Source organism: Diadema setosum, chromosome 5, assembly GCF_964275005.1.
Source record: "Diadema setosum chromosome 5, eeDiaSeto1, whole genome shotgun sequence".
NCBI classification, from domain to species: domain Eukaryota; kingdom Metazoa; phylum Echinodermata; class Echinoidea; order Diadematoida; family Diadematidae; genus Diadema; species Diadema setosum.
Genome location: NC_092689.1, coordinates 3,440,121 through 3,467,573, shown reverse-complemented (window position 1 = coordinate 3,467,573; position 27,453 = coordinate 3,440,121). Strand labels below are relative to the sequence as shown.

The following is a 27,453-nucleotide window of genomic DNA, read 5'->3' as shown; positions in this document are numbered from 1 at the left end:
TAACAAAAAAAAAGAAAAAGAAAAAAGAGCCAAAATCAGAACATAAGCATGGAGAAAGGCATAGAGACGAACCCCAGCTACAAGCTGCTGTTTTAGATTGATGCACATGGATGATCAGCGGAGCCGAAAGTGAGCCTTAATGCTTCTGATTGCAGGCAGTTAGTGCGGAGCGGGATATCTTACATATTTTGGTGTTCTCCTTTATTTCTCTTCAAATTTGTCCGTAATAACTGACTCACAGGCACCGGCAGAAAGCGGAAAATATTTCTATGAAACAGAAACCTATTTAGAAAGATAATGGGGAGGGAAAAAGACACATTTTTTCTCTTCTATACTGCAAATTTTATCAATTTCTTTTCTTCTCTGTAAATTTGGTTTGTATGGAGTCAGTATAGAGGCTGCCTGCATGAATACAAACAACACAAACCTTTCAAATTCTGTTACTGTTGCACATATACAAGCACAGGCATGATTTCTTTGAAGATGCTATTATCTCTGGACCTTCATCACCTTTAAGAAAATCAAATAGGTATCAATTATAACTTTCCTTTATGCAATGCATGATGATATTGAGTCATATCACAGGACAGGGTTTAATAAAAAAAACATCCAAGTTTCAAATGATGATGAAACAGGATAGCCGTGTTACAGCTTCATAATTTCATAGATTCTCTCACTTTCGGTCCTTTACCATGTGATACATGAACATTATGCTACCATCAGAACAACTCACTCTGCAGGCCATGGTTTTAACACTAAATACATTTTTTTTTTCTAGAAATCCCCCCCCCCCACAAAAAAAGAACAAAAACACATGAAGTTTATCCACCTATATAAATGAAAAGGTAGAATTATGTTTAATGCCAAATTTTGATGGAAAGTGATGATTCTTTCATGCAAAAACTTAAGGATTCAGTTATCTCTTTAAATTTTAGTTTCTTTGTTTTATCAGAGTGCTTCATGCATGTTCTAATCAACCATGTGACATGTATCACGTTTTGAAATGTAGTGTCACATGGTGATAGTGAACGGACTGTTGTGCAATGCTTAAAACAGACCTTACCAGTCATATGATTTGCAACTTTCTGTTTGAGGTGACTCATAAATATCACCCCACTCCCCCCCCCCCCCCCCCGATATTCAATATGTACATGGTAGCCGATACGCTGAACAAAGATTTGAAAGGAAAATTAATAAAAATTAACCCATTTGATCTTGATCTTGATTTAAACTGACTTAAAATGAGAAAGGAAATTATGATCACACTTTTTTTCATTTAACACAATCCACTCTCAGCAAACATTAGATACCAAATCTACATATTTTAGAAGATACAATAAACCCCACAGGACTTCCAATAGCAGACCAATGAGTGCACTCTTGATTTCATAAACTTGTTGGAGGTCTTGGATCCCTGATCATATCCAGTCAGCAACGCACAAATCTTTCCTTTTTTTGGGGGGGGGGGAGGAAATGTCTACTTGAATAAAATACTACCCACTTTTGCAAATCAAATCACAATATTCACAACCCACAGTCATTCCCTTTCAACTTGAACTAAGTAAATACACGCACACTGAAAGCTCTTTTTTTTCTTTTCTCCCCAATTTTCTTTCTGTTTTCAGCCTTCGTATCTGGTGGCAAACTGCTCTGTCCCAGTGATAGTCCCTTCTTACCATGCTCCTTTACAGGACGAGCAGTCAATATCCTTTGCGAAATATCTACAACACCAAGAAATACAAGTCGAAACAAACATTGCCCCTTTTGTGCAATATAACTCTCTCTCTCTGTTACATATATTATAATTATTCTTTCTTAATTTCATCTAATGTTCTCTATTCTTCTTTTCCTCTTAAATTCTATTCATCTGTTAATCATTCCTGCTATGATTTGTGCCACCTGTACACACAGAATGATTACAGTCATACACAGATGTTAAGACTGGATGGAAGCACAAGAATTTCAGGGTATACGCCATATATTTCGCGAGTCTAAATTTTTGCGAATCGAGACTTCCCGACAATTTCGCGAGTGGTTAAATTCACGATCATGGAGTCCTGTACTGACCGGAGAAATGTATACGCGTATGTCACATTCATGTCGGCACTAGAGTCAATATTTTTGCGTGTTTTTAATTTCGCGAATAGCAGCTGACTCGCGAAATTCGCGAAATTAAAAACCTCGTGAAATATTCGGCGTATACAGTATCTCTTCATATTCATCTCGCTAGTCACCCAAACTGATTAAAAAAGAATGAAGAGAATTGGGTGTGAAGTTCATCTTCACTGTCATGATTGTAATTCAGCTATTAGTCTTGTGTTTGGATATCTCAGAGAACTGATACCTTCCACAACTTGCTTTTAACTGATAATACAACAACCATTCCACGCACTGGACAAGTATATTTGAGTAAGCCAAGTAACAGAACCAACTATGGCAACTGTGTAAGCAAATTGTGTATACTAGCCTGTATCACACCCAATTCATATATCAGCACCTATGCTTCGAATCAACGTCGGTGGGCCTGCTCATATATACCAATGAAATAATGTTTTATAAAGATCAATTTTTACAACGTAAGGTGATATACAGAAGATGCATTGGTGATAAAAAAAAGACAAGACCAAAAAAAAAGATCTATATCAAAAAGAGAAATGGATATTAAGATTTTTAATTTAAGCTAATACAGGTAAAAACATATTCCCAAACCAAAATATATCAGAGTAAACATCTGTTCTTTTTTATTTTGGGTGGCTTTAAGGCAAGTTTTACATTTATACAGCTGAAATATGAGATCTTTGTCATTTCTGTATGTGAAAATAAAAAAAAATTGTGAGAGCAGGGCATCATCGATTTACTGATTTGAATATTCATAATGACTGTTCAAGAAGCGTTTTCCAAAAATTTTAACATTTCAGAATTGTCATAACTTCCCTATTTCTTACCTGGTTTTGATAATTTTTGCGCTGTTCTGTAGGGAATCATTTCTCTTTCTCATGAACTTGATAAAATTTTGGAGTGGCTTTCTTCTTTAAAGTTTTGAATAATGTCATGATCCTGATCAAGCTATGCTTTACTGCTAAAAAATGCTCCATACACATTTACCACACACTGTCTCCCTTAAGCTGGATCCAGAGTTACATATACAACGTTTGAATTGCTCTTTTATACCATTATGTGCAAGGGCACACACATACTTCAGAACCTCTTGATACATCAGGCGCTCTTGGAGGCTGGCATGGAACGGCGGAGAGCACAAATGAGGAAAATTATGGAATGGGTGCTTGGGCAAAAAGGAATGAATCGATTTCGGGGGAAATGCATACCGAAGTGGCTTCTGTGGGGCTGAAAGGCTGAGAGTTTGATCACGGGAACACCATTATGTGGCTGGCTTTGACCTTGCGTGACTAGTGCCCCATTTTCTTCTCGCACCAGAAATACAGTCCTCGTTCAATTTTCGCCCCCGTAGGATCGTGGACTTTTATTTCTTTTGTGTGTGCGCGTGTGCGTGAGCATGAACGCTTTTTTTTTGTTGTGTGTGTGTATGTGTATTTATCTCCTTTTCCTCACTCTTGCTTGACTCAATCTATGCTCAAAAGTGATTTGCTGTTGGAATACTGGAAGCATTTAATGGGAGTCTTATCCCTTTCCCTCACTACCCCCCCCCCCCCCCGCCAAAAGAACAAGCTACATATATAGTGTGTTTGTGTGATTATTTTGATGATGTCACTTGTAGAGAAGTGTACTTAAGTTGGTGTAACTTCAAGGAAACTAAATATCACAGTATAGCAGGTTTCAATGCAGTTGAAACTACCATAGCTGATGGCGCAAGAGAAGGTAAATATTGGATTATGTTTCATGATGTATATTTATTGTTTGTTTGTATGTGGGTATGTGTTTGTATGCAAACTGCTACCACACGGCCCTTTCTATGTTGCATACCCACAGATATCTTTAAGGAACTGCTGTCGTGCACACAGACTGTGTAGCGGGGAAAAAAATACATGGCACCATTGTTATAGTGGTCGATTCATGGCAAAGTGTGAATATTTTAGCAGCGCTCCAATTGTGTTTATATCCTGCTACATAAGATATAAATGCCATCTTCTAGACGGTATCCTTTATTTCACTCACCATTGTCCGTGTACTGCTCCCCGACAAAGATGTACCTAAGATACCAGTTGGTCGTCAAGGTGATCACCAGGAAGATGAGAGCCCCGATGATGCAGACGATGATGAAGGAGTAGACGCAGAAGGGCAGACACCGCTGCCAGAACGTCCTGGGGGGCTTGTCGCTCTCCTCCAGGCGAATCTCGTCCACCTCGGCTGAGACTGCACTGGCCATTTCCACAGATTTTCTCCCTTGTAGGCGATCCCACAGATTAAATATCAATTTCATAGAGACTAATGTTCCCCGCGGGAACCAAGATGATGCTTCGGTAGACTTCCGTTTCACAGCTCCTCTGCAAAATGAGGAGTATAAAAGCTCTCTCTCTTTTTGCACAAAAGAATTAAGGATCAAATGGAAATATCACACCCTCGTAGAAATGTAGTAGTTTACAGCACCACAGGTACTATTTTCTCTGACTGTCAGTCATTCTTCATGTGCAGAAATAAATGATTGCAGTGTGCAATCAGTTTTTGTCAAAAGCTGGGATGAACCAGTGGACAATAAGGATCCTGCTTCGACTCAATCCTGCTATAATTGAACTTCCTAATGAGTATAAAACCAGGTGGTGGTAGATTCCAGGGCTGGGTTCCAAAGCATTGTTGTACGCTTACCTGTTATGCACAGGCAATCAATCAATTGTGAGTACCAGTAAAAGCTGTATCGTGTCACACGGCCTAAACCCATCTGGTATGGGGGCGGGGTAGTGGTGTCTCCAAGGAAACCAACTCCAAGGGCATGTGCTAGCCTGTAGATATGCACCGGGCTCAGAGTATCCTCGAAAAATCCAAATTACCTCTCCCACAGGTATGCAGCACCTCAAGCTCAATGTCAACAGACTGGTCCCACCTATTAACCTCCTTTTATGATTCCGCTCTCCTCCCGCCCTCTTCTCCTGTCCCGCGCAGGACAATCAATTCCAAGTGAACCTCTGAATCACTCTCCTCCCGTAAGAGATGTTCTGTCTAATTTTTCCTCCTCCTTCAGTCCCGCCTCGTTATACTTATGTGCCCATCCGTGGGATTGGTCCTGTGCGCTCAACAGCTCCAATAAATGATTGGCAAAGTCTCGAGGAGTAATTGTCCTACGCACTTCAAGATTCGTCCCTTCCTTGCCTTCTTTTTGAGCGAACTGGCAGAGAATGTTTTTAAAAAAAAAAGCTATGAGTGTACTGGATGGCAGATTGGTCTGTGCCTCAATCACGCTGAATCGCTATTGCCAAGTGGATCCATCAGGAGGGAGAAATCCGCTGATTATCTCGCATCGAATGGTTGCTCGGCTAATGAGGACTGCTCTGCTTCCCGTCTCTGGGTGAAACCATAGATGGCTGGTACCGGAAACTGAATGCGAGCGATCATTGGGCGCTCCAGCCAGCACATGGGGGAAAGTACAGCCAATCTCTGTGATCACATGACATGATATGAAAGTTACATCAGCAAGCTCCCTGTTCCACACATCCCAAACAGTTTGAACAAAGTGTGACCTCTTGCTGATCCAATCTTGGTAATTTCCCAACTTGTATGGAAGAAAAACAAAACAATCGAATCAGAGAACACATCACATGCAACCACTTAGGGTAGAGTGCAGAAACCTAGTTTGTATTTTTCCAAAGTCAAACAAGACTTTATAATGTAATATGCTTTTTCTGGCATAGGGGAATATACCATTGAACATTATGCAATCTAGCAAAGCTATTATGTAACAAGACAAACAGCCAATGATCAAGCTGCTTTAATCAAGGTGTGTTGACAGGAGGAAGGTGGAACAAGAACAGAGTGGAGAAGACTGCATGACTGCCAAATTTGCAAAAGCGCAACAATGTGACAGCAGAGAAGGAATATATGTTCCACCAAATCTTAAACGTCCACTCATACGAGACTTCCACATGCCAGTCGGTTTTCTATGGTAGCTTTAAATGGCCACAGTATCCAAGGCTATAATCCTCATCCTCGCCTTTGTTATCTTCTTGGGGCACAGAGAAATAAAAGCAATCACGCGCAGTCTCGACAAAAAAATTGACACACAGCTTCTCTTTCAGCTGGAAAAAAAAAGTCACATTCTCTTGAGCTTTCGATGGAAATCGTGACTCTGAGATCACCGAGGAGCAAACTTTGAGGTGTAGTTCAACGATCTACAGTCAGTGGTAATTAAATACACCGGAGCAGCAGGGGCTGGTAACTTTGGAGAGGAGTAACCCTCGCTCAAGAAAAGAAAAATAATGAAGGGGAATAAAGCAGACTCAAGAATGTGTCACAGGCATTTACACTAGAGCCAGCACATCAAACATGAAACTAGAGGGATTACTGAGCAGTCCAAAGGTCAATAGAATAATTGTGCTGTTGCAAGACCAGACCAGGGAGGGATCCTCCGCTGCTAAATGGTTGCCCGCGGTGAAGCTGGGAGGAAAAGAAGTAAAGTTGGTGTAGAGGGGAGACCTGACGAGCTGAGAACACTGCAGGCACAAATCACCGCCGGTTCACTCTTGAATTTCGCAGGAATGCTGGCCTGATTTAGATTCCCACATTTTCTCTGCCGCTTGCTCCCTGCTGATGAGACGGGCTTTGTACGGCAAAGGTGACCTAATCGCTGCTGCATTCACGCTAGATTGCAGTCAATATCAGACAATCAGCCATCAATGCTCTATGAGTGTGCATATGTGTGTATCCACAAATTGTAAATAGATTTTGATGTTTTCCTGATCAGACACGTACTGCTACTTCTGATAGTGAAGGAATGTGGAGTATGTGTTTCATCAAGTCTTGCTCAGTGATTGATGAAATAAATTCAGCTCTGAAAGACAACTAAACCGTGTTTCCTTCTGTCAAAAATCACCCCTTTCTCATCATATCCGTGATCCCGATGGTAATCACGTTTCCCAATATCCTTCCAGAAAAGAAAAAATGCTTCAGGAAGAGACACAGTAATGCGACGAAAGGTTGAAGCACTTCAAAAGTTCGCTCTGTGGAACTGCCGTTTCCTGATTTACTTGATTCATAACACTTAATCCGAGTTCAGAACTGTTTTGTGAATGCTGTGAGAACGAGAACGAGCAGCAATCTATTTGCAGTCGGCATTGCTTCGCTTTGCTGGCTTGTTTGCTTACAATCAGATGGTCACATACACTCCTTTCTTCCAGTATTACAAAGACTGCTGACAAAAAGAAAAAGTGCTCTGATAAGATCAAAGCTCCCTGTTACACTGAGCTCTCATTTCTTTTAAAAAGCTCCCACCTTTAGAAAGTTTAGAAAAAGCTGATCACTGAATCACAAAAAAAAAAAAAGTCTCACTAGATTTTGTGGAGATGGATATCCCTTGGTGCTGAACAAGAAAGAGAAATCATTGTTGCTCAATGCTGTCACATGATGAAGTAATCACAAAGCACTGTCAAAGTTGATGAGGATGAAGGGTTGAAATGAAACAGTTGAGCTCGAACTGCTACCTCCAAGCTGCATGCAGTCCCCGAAGCTAAGTGGCCCGTTATATCACGAGGTTATGAACTGCAAGGCTCAGATTTCGAAAAAACACAGGCTGGGACAAGCCAAGGTCTCTGTCGCAATACCACTGCAAGACTCCAGTTTGTGAGTTCAGAGAACAAGATGCAGGAGTCAGAAGAAGGAGAAAAAAAAAATCCAACAAGATGCCCTCCTACTGACTCACAAGGGGTAATGTTTGAAATCACTCACGGTGAAATGTCATTAGACAGAAAAAGGACCTGACATCAGCACGTAAGAGCTAGGTACAGTGAGATATGATATGAATTCTGGTATGTAACAGAGCAGAGTTCCACCCCCCTGTGACTCGGTAGTTACACAACACCACTGGTAGAGGGATGGCGGTAGTTCGGAATGCCTACCGGTAGTCTCTTGCAAAGTGATGCGGTCACTGTGGCGACGGTGATGCCGCTGCTAATTCTGCTCGCACCGTGGGCAGGCGGTGTGTGTGTGTGTGTGTGTGTGTGTGTGTGTAAGGGAAGAACAGGGGGAGGCGAAGGGGAGGAGGAGGAGGAGCAACAGAATGGAATCCTCATTGACCAATCAGGGGGCAAGGCTAGTGATGTTCTTTCACAAATTTATCGCAGTGGGGCTCTTCTCACGCTTGATGGATGTCTCCTCTTGTCACACCAAATGTCCATGAAATCACTGACCACCGTCTCTCCAGGAGTATTTACACCTACCCTGATTTATCTACCTTTCCGTTTTCTACTTCCCCATCTCTCTCTCTCCCCCTTCCTCCCCCTTTCTCTCCCACACCCTCTCTCTCTCTCAGACACACACATACACACAAACGCACAAAATACTCTCAATCATTTTGTCTGTCTCTCTCCATTTTCCGTTCTGTCTCTGACTTATTGTGTTAATCTGTCTCTCTATCCCCATATGTTTCTCTCACTGTTTTTCTCTTTCTCTATCAGATGCTCAATTTTGCTCTTTCATTGAATTTGTCTTACATATGTTTACTGCTTCTTCTTCTTCTTTTTTTAATCGCAGCACTTTGCTCTCAGCAACCACGATCGGCCAGTGAGTAGTAGAGAGATTATTCATCATTCATGTCGGCAAAGCCTGATCTATCACTCCTGTTACTGATCTCCAGGTTGTGCTGCTAATCAATATTTATATTCTCCACCACTGCTTTCTCCAACTCACGTGTAGTCTCAGTTTCAGCGAGAAAAAGTTTATCTAAAAATAAAAATGGTGGATTACTATGTCAAATGATTGATGCCTGATTTTGAAAGAATGTATTCTGAATAAACTCCCATCCATAATTCAAGTGATAAATTCCTGCTCTATGTCTTCTAATACAAAAAAGGAGTAGGCCTATTGGTAGCCCAATGTACTTTCACTTATTTTTCATAGTTTGCCTTTAAAGCTCAAAATCATGCTCTAAAACCAATAATTACACTTTTTCAATTTCTGATTCTATCTATACACCTGTCATAATATTGTCAACTTTTACCCCCATTGTCTGTTGTCTGTGATGAAAGTGGTACAAAAATATGTCTTATGCTTCAGATTAGTCTGTATATAGGTATCATTTTCAGAAATTAGCCTACTACACCATTCACCTTCAAATGCAGCAAATATATATCAGAGGCAAGATGAATTATTGTTATGATTTCCATTGAGCATTTTTAACCCAAAATCTACAGTCAATTGAAGAGCACACATTGCTTTGAATATAGACGGCATGCCCTATATTTCAGTGAACACATTCATACCATGCCTAGAATTTTCTCCATCCCAATTTATCATCACTCTACAGCTCACTCAGCAACTTTTCACTGTCAAAAAAAGTGGGAGAGAAAGTAAGAGCCGTCACAACACAAGACAGTGTTGTGAAAGTATTCCTCAGATCTTTGCAAATATTTTTGTCGTACCCTTCGCTCACTCACCACTTCCCATCCTGTGCCTCCCCCCTCCCACTCCCCTACTTGACTGGCTTTTTTTTATAGAGACTGCACAAAAGATGTCTTGTGATGATGTGCTGGTATTCTTTCTTACGAGAGTTTAGCAATAATTCTTGTGCACGAAAGAAAAAGTGTCTGCGTTAGCACGGGGAAAGTTCCATGACGTCTGCAGTGAGAGTTTGAGTCACACACGTATTTTATCGCTTCACCGTTCACAATCCTTCAGTCTACACGTACTGTCAGGAAATCCCTGCCACTTGTAGCTGCTTTCAAAATCATTTTCACAGTCACACGTAGCCATCAAAGAAAGCACTGTAGTGTCGGTTCAATGCACTTTGTTTAGATTCCAGGAAAACATACTATGATGATAATGCAGGTTCTTGCTTCTATGATTATAATTAGCTTTATGCTCATACTTCCTTGAAACTTGCTTTGTCAACGTCAAGTTGTGTATTTCATTCATTCATTCTTTAGTCATAGCAAACTGAGGTAGTTGGTTAGACAGAAGAACCATTAGCAGGATAATGATCGCAAACCAAATACCAAGATGTTTTGTGCCGGCTCAGATGGAAGAAAAAAAATCCAGGTAATTGCTGATCGCGATAATTTGTTGACCAAACTGCACATGCCCAAAATCTACAGAAATGGAGACCTTTGCCTGTATGTTCATGTGCTGTTTCAGTCACATGGATTTTGAATGATGAGATAAAACACCTCAAGATTATTTGCTCCAGCAGTCAAAAAGTTGCCACGGTGCAAATTATTGCTCTTATTTTTCAAATTACTGTTATAATTCTGAAATAATCATACGATTTCTTGGGATTTGGATCACAATGCTGATCGCGCTGATGGTGGGATTTTTATGTCTGCACAGGTAAAAATTCCAAGATTTGGACTGCGATGCAAGAGTCTAGACTTGTATCCCGCTAATTCACGTTAGTGTGAATTCCACTTATGAGGTGAAATCGAGATACATATGAACCACCTGCTTCACCCAACTTTATATTTATCCATCTTGGTTTATTTCCTTGAGGCTGCCGTGTCCTTGACTCCCAAAGGGTATCTGGTAACCCCAGAGGTCTAGTTATTTGCCTTTTTCTGTTTTCATAAATGGAGAGGTTAGAAGTGTCAGCCTTTCTGTCAACTGAGAAAAAAAAAGACAAATGACTTCTCTTCTCCAAAATCGAACAAAACAAAAAAAATCAATGATATTCCTTGCTGAAAAAGAGATGGAATGCTGAACATTCTGTATTTTTTAACAGGGTAGTTTCAATTTACTGAGAGGAATGATGGAAGTTTTATACCACTGAAAAGAATGTGGACACTCAGCTTCTTTGGCAAATCCTGGATCATGGCAAAAATTTAGGCCAACAGATTATGTGAAGGAATCTGGTTCCTATGGAATCGGTGGAATAGCAGAATTGGTCACACCCATTAAAAAAAAAAACAACTCTTCTTTAGCATACATAAACACACACAAACACACACAATGATGTATCATACACAAAAATATGATTTTGTGCAGACAAAAAAAATTGTGTGACAAATCCTGTCTTGTCTGTCTCTCCCTCCCTCACCTCTCTCCCTCTCACATACACACAGACACAACACACACACACACACACACACACACACACACACACACACACACACACACACACACAATGTCAAATTTGATGGTTCCATGGACAGGAAGTTTCACTTTCAAACCATGTTTCCGCCTGAACACTGTTCTCTATGATTGCATCACAAGAGAGTAAAAGTTTATGCGAGATCAAAATTTAGCCCTTGACTCTAGAACACATTTCTGGCGCCTTGCGGTAACAAAGGCAGTCAGTTCTGGCAATAATACAAAGGTTACGTACATAGTTTCCTTCCCTACCAACCCCTCCCCTCCCTCCTCCCCCTCCCCCCCCCCCCCAAACAAAAAGGGCTTTCCCAAGGTCACATGACTCGATCAAGTTCTGTTACCATACAGGATTTGGGATCAACGGAAGCATTTCCTGCACCACTACTGATGAGAAATGCAAAGAGCAGCAATGCGTCATTGCGATCTATCTGATTATTAACTCCTTTCGTTACTGGTCACAAAAATAAAAGCAGTGGAAAATGAACATGTGATATCTCTGGATTTCATATCATAATCTGACTGTCTGTGACGTGATATCATCAGAAATGCTACAGGAACTTGAAATGAAATATTACATTGTCTTTGTCCAGACATGCGATTGTAGCAGTCTAGTATACTCTAATGAAGGAACAAAACAAAAAGTTTAATATATTGTACGTCATACATCCTGAGTAATTTGATAACAAGCTGGCCTGAAAAGGTTCAATGCTGATCAGTGATACAACACCTCAAGGATGCCACATGGCTCTACACACCACAAAACATCAAGGGACAAATCAGTGATGATGGCATATATGTCTGGTACATTAATTGTCCATGAGGATGATGAACCGGTAATGATATCAGTTGACAAAGGGGAATCCATGAACTAGAGGTTATTTAAATGTGATGCAGTTTTGTCATTCCATTTAAATTTGCAAATCTTTCATTTCGTTTCCTTCAGAGAGATGTCTTTGAACAGTTTTGAAATCAGAGCTAAATGTTCACCTTTATATCTACATTTTTCAAGGTTGCTCTTCTTGATTTAAAGTCCACTTGGGAAATTCTTCAACAGGCTTCCATTGTGGAGTGCCAAGAAAACATGGAATGATGTATTATCTCAGTGAGTCTGACATCATGCCAAGTGTACAAATACACACTGAACAAAAAAATGTTTGTGATCAATTATATCTGATGGTCTAACAAATCTGCAAATAGCCCTGCCAAAGATTAAATAATTTAGATAGACAGGCAAGATGATCATCCAAAGTCCAGCAAGTAAGTGTCTGTCATCAAACTAGTTTGCTTTACATACTATATAATGTAAAATGTCCCTTGCTGTTTGAGTGGTGACTAACTCTTGTATAATGACAGACTTCTGGTGCGATAAACTCTGGCCTAATACATCAGCAAACCTCCTAGTTGCATTTTGATGATACCTGACTGATCAGACAATGTAGAAAACTTAAAAGGGCATTTACTTATAAAAGAATATTGTTCTGGGGGAAATTTACAAGCAAAATTAGAGCGCAAGATTAGTGAATGGTCTAGCAAAGACTACATAAGTCTCATGGCCTTTGGGGCCATGTATCAATGTGCTAAATGTAGTGGAAAGTTACATCTTGGAAGCAAGGGATAATCTGTTCACCCTCACCCAGGAGTAGGTCACTGTAATAAACTTAGTGTGGAGTTTCAACTGGACAGTTTGGCAAAAAAGTGAAAATGAAATCAATCTTCCTTGAATCATAAACAGTTTGAATGTCGGGTGCATTCTCTAACATAACCAAGCTACTGTACATAGTTTGGTAAAAATTAATGTGATGCAACTGCTACAAAAATTCTTCATTATTGTGTGCACAAAAAAGATTTAAAAACAATGAATTTTCATTGTTGCTGTATACTGTCTACAAGATTATGCAATTCCTATAGACTTTTGTACAGGATCTACCACGGTCCAGTAGGCAATGAGCTAAATGAACAGATCAGCTGTCTTCTTAACATAACATGGAAAATCCACTCAATACTTAAAATCATTCTTGAAGTAAATACTACATGTTTTTAAAAAAGACAGTAGTGACATTTTATTCTAGGAAGCAAATGAGTTATATCATGCATCAAACATTTTACAGTCACATGACTTTGCTATTTTCTGGTGCCGACCGAGTTTCATGTTTGTCGAGCTTCATGATTGTTGACTAAAGCAACACTCCACATAGCATCACGCTGTAGATATCTTGTGTGTTTGGGTTGTTGTTGTTTTTTTTGGCAAAATGTCACTGATAAAAGCTACATTTCACATTTGTTCTAAACAGGCAAAAGGGCTTGTACCAAACATCAGCATTATATGGCTTTAGTGGCCTTCTGCTTTCAGCATATGGTCACAAACAAGGTAATGCTCTTCCTGCATGGCTATCAGAAACCACATTATTTTTTTCTTTGGTGCTATATCATGATCATTTCATCATAATTTTCATGACTCACTGGCAGTATTTAATAATGTAAACAGGAACTTCTTCCTCATTTGAGCTATATTTTGGTCATATGCCACTATTTATTTAGTGTCATCAAACCATCAAAAACCTCTGAATTTCCAAATTTTGAACGGATCCTTAATTGACAACACATTTCTGAAGATTAAAGTGAATGCTTCTGTCTCAAATTGGCACAGGTTTATCATTCATTTTCCTTATTTTGTGCCAATTTGATGAATATTTACCAACTCCATATAATCTTTCTTCAATCAAATATATGCAACAAACTTAAAGTGCCAATGTACTAATTCTAGATGATCATTTTTGCATGAAATCTGCCCTCAAGAGTTGATGTGTTAATCTATAAAAAAAAACCCAAAAAACAACAGTCTGTGCACAGATGTATTTTGTAAGTACATTCAAAAAGGTGTAATGCAAAAGTCTACTACATCAGTTAAATAACAGCTTTTGATATAATGTACAGCAGAATGAATGGCCTTTCTTTTGATACAGCAGTGATTGTAAAAAGCCCCTCTAGTCATTCATTATACTTCCAACTGTCTGAACAGACTTGTAAGTTATAGTGTCACGGACAGCATGTGTGACTGCACGTGATTTGTCTGCAGTAACTCTGGTATGTTTGATGCTAGCTGGAGGGGTTAACGGGATGCACAAAGTTGTTTTCCATCTTCATTAGTTTGATCATTGACAATGTCATAGTTTTGTCAAGAAGGAAATATGGGTGAGATGTTTACTCCTTCATGTACCAATTAGTCACAGTATTTTGTCAAGGGGAGGGGGAAGGTATTCAATTTCATCTCTAACAAACAGCCTCAGCGCTGGCGCATAATAATTCCTGATCCATAAATACGCCTCTCAGTGATGTAAGCTGATCGATGTAATGAATGCCAATGCAAATACAAATCTGATTTTGTTTTTATCAATAATGATAACCAGATGCAATTCTTGCAGTCGTGATGACTACTGCTGTTTCCTTGGGGGCAAATTTGTGAAGAGACATATAAAGTGGAGTTCATTGGGGCTAGTATTTCATTCCCTTATACTGTATGACATTTGCATCTGAGGATAAGTACAAAAAGAGTTTATAATAGAATAATGATTGTTCTGGTAGGTAAGTGTTTGTACCAGAAATAACACTGTTGATAAACTGCCTGAACATTACTACATTGGTTCTTTTGTGTGATCATTGTCAGTGTGATTTTGGTCATGACAAAATTGGGGGCTTGTCCGGGAATGATATGATGGTGTTGTATCAACCAAGGGTAGCCTCTTCAGTGTTAGCAATACTCTTCACACACGCCCTGTCTCCATCGCACCCCTGACATTTACTCAAACCCATTTATGCACCAGGCTGATGAGGGACATCACTAGTAAAGCATCTGAATCAAAGATGTATCCAACGAGTAAGATTTGAACTCAGGACTTCCCGTTTAAAGGTCACAGGTCTTGTCCACTAGACCACAGTACCCACAGTGCAGGTCTTACACGCTGGTAAATAATTCTCCATAGGGACATATGCTGAAATCACATGTCAAAATATTCTATAAAATATATGAAAGATGCAATGTCTGTCCTGTTTTATATCCAACATTAAATGACACTAAATGAAAGCAGTCACATGATATTGTCACATGGTTCGGTCACATGATTCCAGTCACACAGCTCACAATCACACAACCCATTCACGAGGTGTTGGCCAGTCATAACATGATAGATGACATCCCAACCTTGAAATGGTCTTAACATTCACTATGCATGTCGAATTGAGCCATCATTCTAGTGCCCAATGTCAAATTGGATCTACTCACTCATAGAAAGCAGATAATTTCATGCCATTTTGCATCAGGTTCAGACAAGTCAATTGTGTCGGAGATTAACATGGAGCATGGGGTGATGTAGACACTAAATTATTTTTAACACATCCACAGCCCAATCATGTAGACAGACAGACACACAAACACACATGTAAGAGTAGCCAAGGCTGATTCAGTGATTTTCCAGAGGCAGACACAGACAGTTCATGGGGCGAACAACTCGTATGCTTCTTGATCCTGTTCGATGCATGGAGTTCTGTCTGAAAGAGGTTTTTTTTTTTTTTTTTTTTTCAGGTGATTTCCTCTCGAAAGCAAAAGTATAGTGGCACCACATGCTTAAAGGACAAGTTCACCTTCATAAACATAAGGATTGAGAGAATGCAGTAATATTAGTAGAACACATCAGTGAAAGTTTGAGGAAAATTGGACAATCGATGCAAAAGTTATGAATTTTTTAAATTTTTGTGTTAGAGCCGCTGGGTGAGGAGACTACTACAGCTTGTAATGTCATATGCGTACAACAGTATAAAGAAAATGTAAAGAAAATTCAACATATTTTCACTTTTTTTCGCATAATAAAAGAGCACTTGACTTGCCGCTTTCTAAAGGCAGGGGGAATAATATTACCCATAACATATGTCGGTAATGAGTCAAGGGAATGTGTACTTTTTTCAAAAGATGATATTTTGTGAAATTCTCTTTATATTGTCCTTATATTGTTGTACGCATGTGACATTACACACTGCAGTAGTCTCCTCATCCAGCGGTTACTGCACAAAAACTTCAAAAATTCATAACTTTTGAACGGATTGTCCGATTTTCCTCAAACTTTCAATGATGTGTTCTACTAATATTGCTACATTCTCTCAATCCTTGTGTTTATGAAGGTGAACTTGTCCTTTAAGTTGACTTCAATGAAAAGAGCTATATAAACTGACCAATACACACACACACACAAAATATCCTCAAAGTTCCACATAAGCCAACATATGAATGCTGGAATTTGCTATAACTGTCACCACTGGTTTATGTATATAAGATAGGAACTGCTATAAAAGCAGAGCTGCCAACCTTTGGAAGCACAAATTAGTACTCAGCAGCTCCAAAATTCGTATTTTTCCACCAGAATTCATATTTTTTCAATCTCCCTCTTTTTGCTATTTTGAATTAAACTCGTCGACTTACGAGGCCTACAGGCTCTAAACATAACGTTATGACATATGCCGAAGCATCGAGCTGGTCACCAGCACGATAAAGATGCCAAACTACGCAACGTTCAGCATTGATTGACTGCTTTCTCGCAATGAATGTGTACAAGTGCAAGTATGTACCTCCAAAAACTTGCTGGGCTGATTATGGAAGCTTCCACTATCTAGCAGGGGATGGGGAATGCTTTCATCTTCTCAAGAGAGCTTCTGTGTGAGCGGATGCAAAACTCTGTCCTGTGTTTCCAATTATTGTTTACTATTAAAACATAATCATGCGTTGTTTTCAGGCTTTTTTCATTTTATTGGATTTTAAACATCAGTATTTTCCGAAGTATTCCAATTCCTTTTCCCCTGACTGGAATCGGAAAGTCTGCTATAACGATGATCGCAAAATGCCGCGCTGTGTGTGGAAGCGCCGATGTGCAAACACGTGGCTTCACTTCAAGTTTAAAGGAATGCGCCATGTGCTTCTGCCTATAAGAGGTTACTGCAAGTTCGATGGATCGAATGCGCCACAGCTGAGCTGAGCTGAATGGCTTGTTTACGGTAAACATGCAGTTAACGTTCGATACGAAGAAATCATTACGTCTTTCACGAGGGAAAAACACACAAAACAAACAAACAAACAAAATACACCCACGAACGAATGTTGATAGCCAAAACTTTGAAAAGTAATAAGCAGTTTTGATGAGAGTGAACTGAAATTAATTGTCATTACACGTTGTATTTTGCTGTCTAACCAGGTGATGACTAGCTGCATCTCATTGGACCTACTCGTAGTGAATTTGTCTGGGCATACGAGACCTTTCATGTATTTCTGTGATTGCATTTTTAATTGACTGAATAATCAATCCTTTTTTATTGTTCAGGGAACATTAGATATTCGATCAAGTATACTATAATCGACTGTTCGATGTTTCCTACTATGCGCCAAAAGAAAGGCAATAGAAATAGAATCATGATATCTTTGCAATGATTCCTTTAATTCAACTAATGAGCTGGTTCTTCGATCGATATTTCCAGGATATTTACACGCTGTTTATTCCAGTGCGCGTATTCTTTCGTCTGGTACGCACCTGGGTGTGGCACCTGCTTTTGTGGAAATTTCCACAAGGGAGAGGGGTGGGGTGTCAAGTTTCTTCGAGCCGAAGAGACTGCATACACGATCTCTTCGCTTTCATTTATTGTCATTCGTGTTTTCCCCTTATTCTTTGCTGATATTGAACATTTAGATTTAACTTTACGAAGGTTGCTATAGCACGTGGTTCTTTTTGTTATGAGGTGTATGTAATTTCTTTTTTTTTATCATTCTTGAGAGGGGAAAGAAGAGTAAGGGGGAAAGAAGAGTAAGAGGGAAAGGGAAATAAAACAAACGTCACGTACGCTCAGCATTCACAGGAAGCCGTCTTTTTACACCAGTCACCAGCATAGTTATCATCATCACCATCAGACATCACTCAAGATCATTTTAGCCTTTTCCTATCAATTGCATTAAGAAACACGCATAATCCCTCGAGATAAATACCTAGGAAAATAAATAACAAATACAAAGTATCAACACCTCCCAACATCACAAACATTTAGAAAATACAACAAACGGCACATCGAAGCGGCTGGGATCAAACTCCGTCGCTTCGATTCGAAAAAAGTATTGCATCGAAGCGGAGAAATCGCCGTTACGAAAATAACAGTGCGAGACACTTAAAAGAATTATGTTTAAATATTTCAAAGTATAAAGGGAACGGATAAAGTGATATAAAATGGAAGAAATCGTATCAAACGAGGTGTGAGAAACGACAGAAATAAAACGAAGTTTAGTAGTAAGCTTAGGCCCTAGCAAAATTTTGCAGCACCGAAAGCTACGCGAAAATAAATACACATTGGAAACTCGGTATTGCGACGAGATCCTTGGGATCAAGTCAATAAACGATACAAAACAAAGGAAATCAATTCATTTTGACCAGAAAATAGTTTGTTATAAGTATTCTATTATATGAGATCTCCTTTAATAGGCCTAGAAATACATCGAGTATCCACGATACTCGGGAAAGAAAGTTCGAACGCTTTTCACCTGCACATACTGCAGTGCACATCAATACACGAACAGAAACTCACCTCTTCCTTGCAGAAAATGATGCAATGACGTTATAAAAAAACACACACAACACTCTAAAAATCATTTCGTACTTGGGAAGAAAGGGACAACCGGATTAAGAGGAAGAGAAAAAGAAGCAGACATTGCACAACGGAACGCTTTCTACCCCGCCTCAAAACGAAATAGGGTGTAGTGGCAGCTGGCTACAGTGTGTAGCTAAGCTACTATACTCACGCCCCCCAGCCGGCCACACATGGGGATACCACGGCGATCCATGTAAACATCCAGGGTCCGTAGGAGGCAGGGATTCACGCGCGCGAAGTTTTGTTCGGTGTACACAGTAAGCAAGCAGCGATATGCGTGTGCGCACACTTTTCTATTCAGCGCTTTCCACATACGGTGCATACGCGTTGCATCGATATCCCAGCTGAGTACAGAATATGGCACATGCGACGTGCGTTTGCCATTTTTTTACCCATTATTTTTCCCACTGTGAATTCGTACTTTCTAAGGACGTTTTCGTATTCGTATTCCCTTCGATTTTTCGTAACAAATACGAATTTTTCGGAACGGTTGGCAGCTCTGTAAAAGCCATGTTTTGGGCAAGCAATCTATCCAAAATAATCTCCTCCCCTGAAAAGTGATTATTGTTTATTATCGTAACTCACTGACAAATTTCATGCCAAAGACAAACAGCAGTCTCTTTTATGTTACTGTTTAAGCTGTTGCTTTTTTGTTCCCCTTAAGATGTAAGGGCATCCCCATCTAGAGTAGTTCATACTCATCTGTGAGAGCAAACCAATATCACTCTTTCATGTAAACATGGGACCTTCAAAATTTCTTCAGCTTTCCTTATCTTCTTTTTTTGCATTTTAATGAAACTTCCATCCTTTTGTTGATTGATTTATCTCCATTCATTGAAGTCAACCTGAACTGGGGCTGACATATCCCTTTAATGTCATTTTTCTACTCTTGATGGATATCACTCGAGAGGGAAAAAAAATGATGCATTTCCCTAGATGCTTCAAAGGAATAAAGGAAAAACCCCCAAACTTACTCAGCGTGCTGTTTCCAATAACCGGTGGATCCACCGTGTTTGTGACCACACAGGAGTAGGTTCCCTCGTGGAGCTCTTTATCTAACTTTCTGATCTGAAGTTTGGCGCTTCTCCTGTGAACATGAAAAGAAAAATGAGAGAGAATTTCAAGTAGCATGCTAGACGGCGATAGAAGACCGAACAACTCAGTGAATGAAGTTAGCAATAACAAAAAAAAACCAAAAAAAAAAACCCAACCCAAAACAAAAGCAGAATAGTGTTGAGATTACAAAGAGAACATACAATGGAGAAACAGGGTACATGGACAAAATCAATACAATAGAATGTACACCAAAACCAAAAATCAGATAAAACAAGACAATCACCCCGATAGCACTGCAATATTTTGACATCTTATATTATTTGAAACTTGCATTATAAACACAATGCAAAATGGCGAGATCTTGCCGTACAAAAAAAAAAAGAAAGTTACTTATGATATAAATAAATCTTGGAGTCATTAAAATCAAGATATTGAATTAAAAACAAATTGTATTTAATATTGTATTTTATGATGACATCCTCTTAACAAATTTTTTGAAAAAAAAAGTAAAATTGATAAAAACCGCATTGTGTGTAAAAATATGAAATCTGGAAAAAAAAAACCCAGATTTTTATGATATTTAAATACATTATCACCCCCATTATCTTAAGAAATAAATGTGCAAACACAATTATGGGGGAAATGGTTAACTATCAATAATATTACAGCTGCAGAAATCTGTGCTCATGCCTTAAATGGAACCAACATTCCTTCTAAAATGGCAGCGTAATTACCAAATCTCATTTCAACATTATAGAAATTTGGTACAGGCAGATACAGAAAGGGGCACTTACTTGCTGGATTTTATCTTGAGTCTTGGAATTTGGTTATCTTGTAACCGTATCCCATTCCTCATCCAGTACATGAGGGGTCTGGGCGTTCCCTTCCCCGCACAGGTGAGGAGGAGTGATTTTTCCCCCTCATTCTTATTATATTTTGGCTTTATCCTCTTGGCTAACAGCGGTGGACCTCCTGCAGTGAAAAGATCAAAACACAAGAGAAATAGATGAATATGTAATCAATTCCATGATGAGAAATCATAACTCAATGTCTAATTATTATAAAACACACACATAACAGCCCAATGTACAGTATTAAAAAAAAAATCAAAAAAAATTAGGCACTGTGAACCTGTCATTCAAATTTGGTTGAAATACAGTTATGGAAGTTATGAATCAGTTGAGCCATATTTCATATCCATCTGATTATCCAGCGGATGAGACAATCCATGATGTAGGTTCGGGAGGGGGGGGGGGGGAATTTATTGACATTGTCTTTTTTCCCCCTTTTCTTCTTATATGTTAGCATCTGCAATATTCTCAGGTAATCAACCCAAACGAACACTGATTATTGTGCACTGAGTTATCTTCCATCGGACGACATTGACAGGCAGTAACATGGTAACAGGTCCAGTAACCAATGGGATAACAGTGCTGATGAACATTCTCCTTGATTTCTCCTCCCGAGCAACCAACCCACCACAGCAGCCAGTACACCTGCTACCAGGACATCCAAGCCATGTGGAAGAGGAAAATAGTTACAGCGCCATCTATAGGTAAAATACCATACAGGGGAGCCCCGGAAGACCAGTGAAATGGTGAAACCACATGGTCTGTGTACAACAATTACTCCATATAAAAAGCCTTCATTCCAGAATGTCCAAAATACCATGAAGCCACATCTCATATGTAATTCACAGCATTGACCATGGTTTGTGGTCATCCAATAATTATTACATGCGTTAGTCAAAGAGGAAATTACTACAGATTCATAAATTTGTTCTATTCATTAAATGAATTTGACAGATACTGCAACATGAATTTGTCGGTTGTGACATTCTCTTTGAATAAATATAGCTTTAACAATTGCTCTACATAGCAACATTTATTACATCATAATCTTACATCAAAGCACAGCACATTGTCCAATTATGCTGTTCTTTCTTATCTTGCAATCAAAACCCATCCCATCACATGATTTTGCTCATATTTCTTTATTTGTATATCTGATCCACAGATACAGAAATCATATTCACAACAAAAACCTACACAAAAAGTAGTAATAACAGCTAGTCTTCTGCTCATTACCGCTGCTTGATCACAGACGTGTATATGAAGTAAATTTGAACACATTCACAAAGACGTACACTTTCTCTCTACATTCTATATGCTCTCTCTCGCAAAGTGTTTATTCCCTCATATTCATATGCACACAGACACCCACATATTTAATTTTCCATATCTCTCTCTCTTTCTCTACCCTCCCTCTTTCTGATTCGCCTTAATTCGTATACCTTACTTCTAAAGTAAGGCAGACCACAGTATCAGTCATTGCCAAATTTGTCATCAAAATGTCATATCTGGTGGGCCAGTCCTCTGAAATTCCCAGAACTCCCTTTTTAATGACCCACTATAGTCTCCTTTTGCCACACCTTGGCTCGGTCAGATAAGAAACGTCACGTCTAGACAGACAGACAGACGGTCAACCATGGGGATTGAGACTGACCCCGCCTGTGGTCAATATGTTTCTTAGGGAAGAGGGATGTATATAGCACTTTCCATGTTCTGAGAAACTCTGATATCCCTTTCGCGCTCGTCACTGGGGGAGGGGGGATGGATCATCTGGATGATTCAAGGGGAAATCAAATGTGGAACGCCTGCCAAAATTTTTTCTTTGATACTAGCAAATGAGCTCCTAGTGGAATTATTCTCAAGCATCCGTTCTTCTGCAGTGGGTAAGTACATGTTATGGCACATGACCAAAGAGCCCACAAAACATTGTTGGTATGCTGACCTTCTCTTTTCACCCAAGAGTTTACCATGATGCCTTTAACCCATTGAGGATGAGTTCTGAGTATACTCAGGCAGGTGTCTAGAGTAACTACGGCAGTATGCGGCCGTGCAGCCGTTTGCGGCAGGTACAGCATACACGGTAATATACCGCTAAACACAGCACTGCACTGTTACATGCACACTACACATATACTAGCACACTAGCAATCAACAAAAACCAACCGATAAAATGGGCACGATCTCTGACGGAAGTGAAATTTTTTCACCTAAATGACAACATATCGCATCCAAAATGAAATTTTCGGTACTTCTTAACATAACAGTTAAGAAACAATGGTCCAAGAAACTGGATTTTTTGTCGTTTTCTCGATGTTCATGGATTTTGAAAACATATCCTCACGTAAAATAGAACTTTCGCGAGCTGATGTGGGCCGCCATTCTTTTCGGAAAGTGGATGTTACCATCGAAAAAAAATGAGAAAAACACGAGAAAGACATCAACAACACCGCCAGAATTGCGATCTAGTTTGCGGCCAATGCATGTACGCCCGCTATTTTCACGTGCTTTCACAATGGGAATTGGCGCTTACGCAATGTTCATGAGACATGTGAAGGCGTTCAGCGAAAGATCGCGGAGCACGCGCGTATTGCATAGGGATTGTACATCGTGCCGCAAGCAGAAATACTACGTCGCATATCGCCCTTATCGGCGAAAATTGTGCCGGGGTTTTGCCCTGGTAAATCATGAAAACTGCGTTGGTCAGTGGTAAATTTCTTTTATGAAAACAATTGCGTTAATGAATAATCTTGTCTATGATATATGAAATGGTTGAAAATAATTTGCCTGATTTGTTTACAAGTTGGAAAAACCCTTAACAATGCTTAAACTGCCGCAAACGGGATATTTTACTCTATGGGAAATGCATGTTGAAACAAAACCAGTCCGTCCTCAAAGGGGTGGCTACTACTTGATCAGTGGGAATCAGTGGGAATCTGTGGGAATGCTATGGGGGGTGATTGTTGCAATCGTTGTGGGATCCATTTAAGAGTACATTGTGATTATATCTATTGTTGTGTGAAAATCATTTGCTTCAGAATGGTCTCATATTCAAGTAATGTGCAGTTCAATGTTTCCAGGTTAGCATGCCTGTACAGTGACGGGCCGTTAACGATCGCTCAGACACTATACAGTCATGCTAACCTGGAAACATTAAACTGCACATTACTTGAATATGAGACCAATCTGAAGCAAATAATTTTCACACAACAATAGGTCTATAATGTACTCTTAAATGAATCCCACAAGGATTGGAACAATCATCCCCCAGCATTCCCACTGATCAGTTACTAGCCTTCCCCTTTAATGCGGCAGCGACATCCAGGAGTTTGCAGGAACACCCGTAAGTTTACCAGGGATGGTTCAAGGGTAAAATTTCTGAAAAGTCACTTGGCATTTTACCTAGGAGTATATCCACAATGCAATTTTTTTTTTCCCTAAAAAATCAGAGTGGCTGAGTGTTTCCTATCACGGAAGGAGAGAAGGAAATGTTGCGTCACAACATTAGCCACCATGTCCATCAACACAATAGACCTTGTGATGTGGATTTGAATGCTGCCCTCTTGTGGTCAGGTATTGCCAATTCAAGACAGCATAGCTGAGAGAATGCACGTGGGCACGAGAGAGAGCCGAGGAGGGACATATCATAGGTAATGATGCTTATCACTCGTTCTCTCAACATTCTCTCCTCACGAAATCAATTCCCCCCTCATCGTTTTTTCCTGTTGAGACAGCCATTCCTGTCACATTCTTCTTTCTTTTTTTTTTATTTTTTTTATTGATGACTCACAAGATATTTCAAAAAAAGAACTGATGAATGTATTCTCAAAAGAATGTTTGGCCACATAGGCATCCGCTGAGCGACAGGGAATAGGGTCGAGAACACTTGTCCTGATCTGGAGTGATACTTCTGAAGCATGAAGTATGCCAGTTGCTTTGGTATACATGACTCCTACATGATATTCACTCCGTCTGCAGACTGTAGTTGGGTGTGTCATTCAGCTAGATATTCTGAGATGCCATCTTAATAAAACAGTCTGTAATCTAAGGATGGCCTCTTTCCGAACAGTGAGGAAGTTGTTTTCAGTTAAAGGATAGATACATAAAAGACTGGATCCATGAAACTTAAGAAAAAAAGTCAGAAGCATACTGAGTAAATTTCAGTCAGATATCCAATACAGCAGGCAAGGAACACTGTAATATGGGTCATGTCTACTCCTGCAAACACAACACCACATATACATAACCTGTTATGTATCACAGTCGTCATTTGTTTTAAAGAAAAAATAATAGGAAAATAAAAGAGAAGGATTCAAGATTGTCCCTCAAGGACTGGACATAATTAAACCTGGAAGTTGTGAGAGAGTCTAACAATCAGGAGGGCCACTAGGCCCATTCACATTCATGAATTGTCGGTTCTTGAATCATGACGCAAAATTTGATTAAAAAAAAAAAAAGACGAACGACACTTGAGTCCTTCACCTTGTAGCTCTCCTCCATTAGGGTACATGCAAGTATGAGGTCAATCCTTTCGCAATCATCCTACACTATTGTTTGAAGATTCCACAGGACTTATCACGAGAAGTAGAGCTTTAGTACTACTTACCTAAACTTAGAATCTGAAAGTTTTGCAAGCAAGCACATTTCTGGGTGTTTTGTTTTTTGTTTTTGTTTTGTTTCTGTTTTTTTTTTTGCTAGTGTGAAACATGGTATTAAAGCAAGCACATTTCTGGGTGTTTTGTTTTTGTTTTTGTTTTGTTTTTGTTTTTTTGCTAGTGTGAAACATGGTATTAGAGACAAAAAAAAAATAAAAATATCTGAATGCATCTTTAGTGTACCTATACTGACACAAACAGGGAGAAAGAAATGTGTCAGTGTGTGCCACACCAAGCCATACCAAGAGAAAGACGGATTGGAAGAGTTCCTAACATGTGAATGGTCAAAACTTCCCCTAATCATCTGTCCAGTCTGTCTCATTTGAGCTCCCCCCCCCCCCTTTTCTGATGTTTTTGTTTGTCCATGCCATCATACCTGACATCAACTCTCTCTTTGTGGAGGAATATACCCTTCAAGAACCTTGGGGGTCTGCGGGGTGAGTGACTTCTTGAACTTGACAGAGACCAAAGGAGGTGGGGTAGGGGGAAGCTGAAGGCCAGAGACAGCTGATGGCTTGCTGAGTGACCTAATTCACTTTATCCCCATAATCCACTAAGTGGTAAACCCCCTCCCCACCTCCAATACCAAAGCAAAATGAGGGGGAGACAAACTACGTCTTTACCTATGGATTACCATGGTCAGACACTGATATATCAATTTTGAATGGCAGCTGATGACACGGAGAAGGGACTCGATGTTTACATGACAGATTCTCAATGGGGCTCAACTTATCAGTTCATAGACAAACCATGAAACAACATTTCAACATATAATGGCAACTTGGATTCAAAAGAAAAAAAAAATCTTTTCTTCATTTCTGTTTGTTTTGAGGGATTGTTCTTTTTCTTTTAAAATGGGTATTTCTTTGGTTACTTCAAACATTTTCTTTTTTACTTTTTTAGATTAGCATACTTTAGCCATACAAGCAATATATGAGGTAAGAGACTGCTGTTACCGATACTCAATTTTCCTCACATTACTGCCATATACTGTATATGCCATATATTTAGCGAGTCTAAAATTTTTGTGAATCGGGACTTCCCAACAATTTCGCGAGTGGTTAAATTTGCGACCGTGGAGTGCAGCACTGAATGCAGAAATGTGTACGTGCACGTCATATTCATGTCGAGATCAGAGTTAATATTTTCATGTGTTTTTAAATTCGCGAATAGCCCCTGACTCGCAAAATTCATGAAAATAAAAACCTTACAAAATATTTGGCGTATACAGTTTATGATACAGAAATGTCATATTTCTTATTTTCTGTGCAAGTTACTAAATAAAACATTTGTCTCATGCAATCCCACAGTATTTTTTGTGTTCTCTTGAAGTCTGCACAGTTGCAGAGAGAGATTCCATTTCAGTAATGAAAATTTCATATGAATAATTTGCATACCATCAGTGAAAAAGAAATCAACATTTTACAATGCAAAAGCCCCTCCTTTCAATAATTCAATAATTTGAACAAATGCACATGGCACAAACATCTCTACGCAGTGATATGGAAGAGGTCTCATGAATTTCATTCAAGTTTGTAACCAAACACCACTCGTCAAGTCTTGGTATTTTATACATATAAAATTGGCCTCTTCTTGCATCACAGATTTCATTTGCCAACAAGGGAATTTATTGTCGTCATGCTCACCGTTATTCACTCCGGCCCCATCACTGCGGAGAAATGCAGTGTGTGCATACACTTTATGCAAATCGGAAGAGGGGGGTTTTAATATTCAAAGACCTCATCGTGGCCATGTTAGGCCACTTGTGAATGCGGCTCATCAATATTCATGGCAGGCACACGCGACACAAGTGGTTACCAAATATTCCTGTCCATGTAAGGACATCAGGGCCTGAGCCCGATAGTGAGGAGAGAGGTCTATTTCCAGAGACCGTTCTTCCTCTCGACAGCCTGACTCTTGAACTCGAGGCTTGCGAGAGATGGGGTGGTGGGGGGGGGGGAAGTAAGGTTGGAGTTGTTGAGCAGGAAGAGGCGTGGATTGCAACACACACCACTTGATCA

General features: G+C 39.5%; 1 protein-coding gene across 1 annotated transcript in view; it reads right to left on the bottom strand.

The window, feature by feature from the left end:
• Positions 1-27,453, bottom strand: part of LOC140229005 (uncharacterized) — a 198,820-nt gene that overhangs the window by 76,300 nt on the left and 95,067 nt on the right. Inside the window, exons 2-3 of the mRNA XM_072309268.1 lie at positions 20,724-20,901; positions 19,848-19,960 (exon numbers count right to left, since the gene is read on the bottom strand). Coding sequence (XP_072165369.1) covers positions 19,848-19,960; positions 20,724-20,901 — 291 coding nt within the window. The remainder of the gene's footprint in view (positions 1-19,847; positions 19,961-20,723; positions 20,902-27,453) is intronic.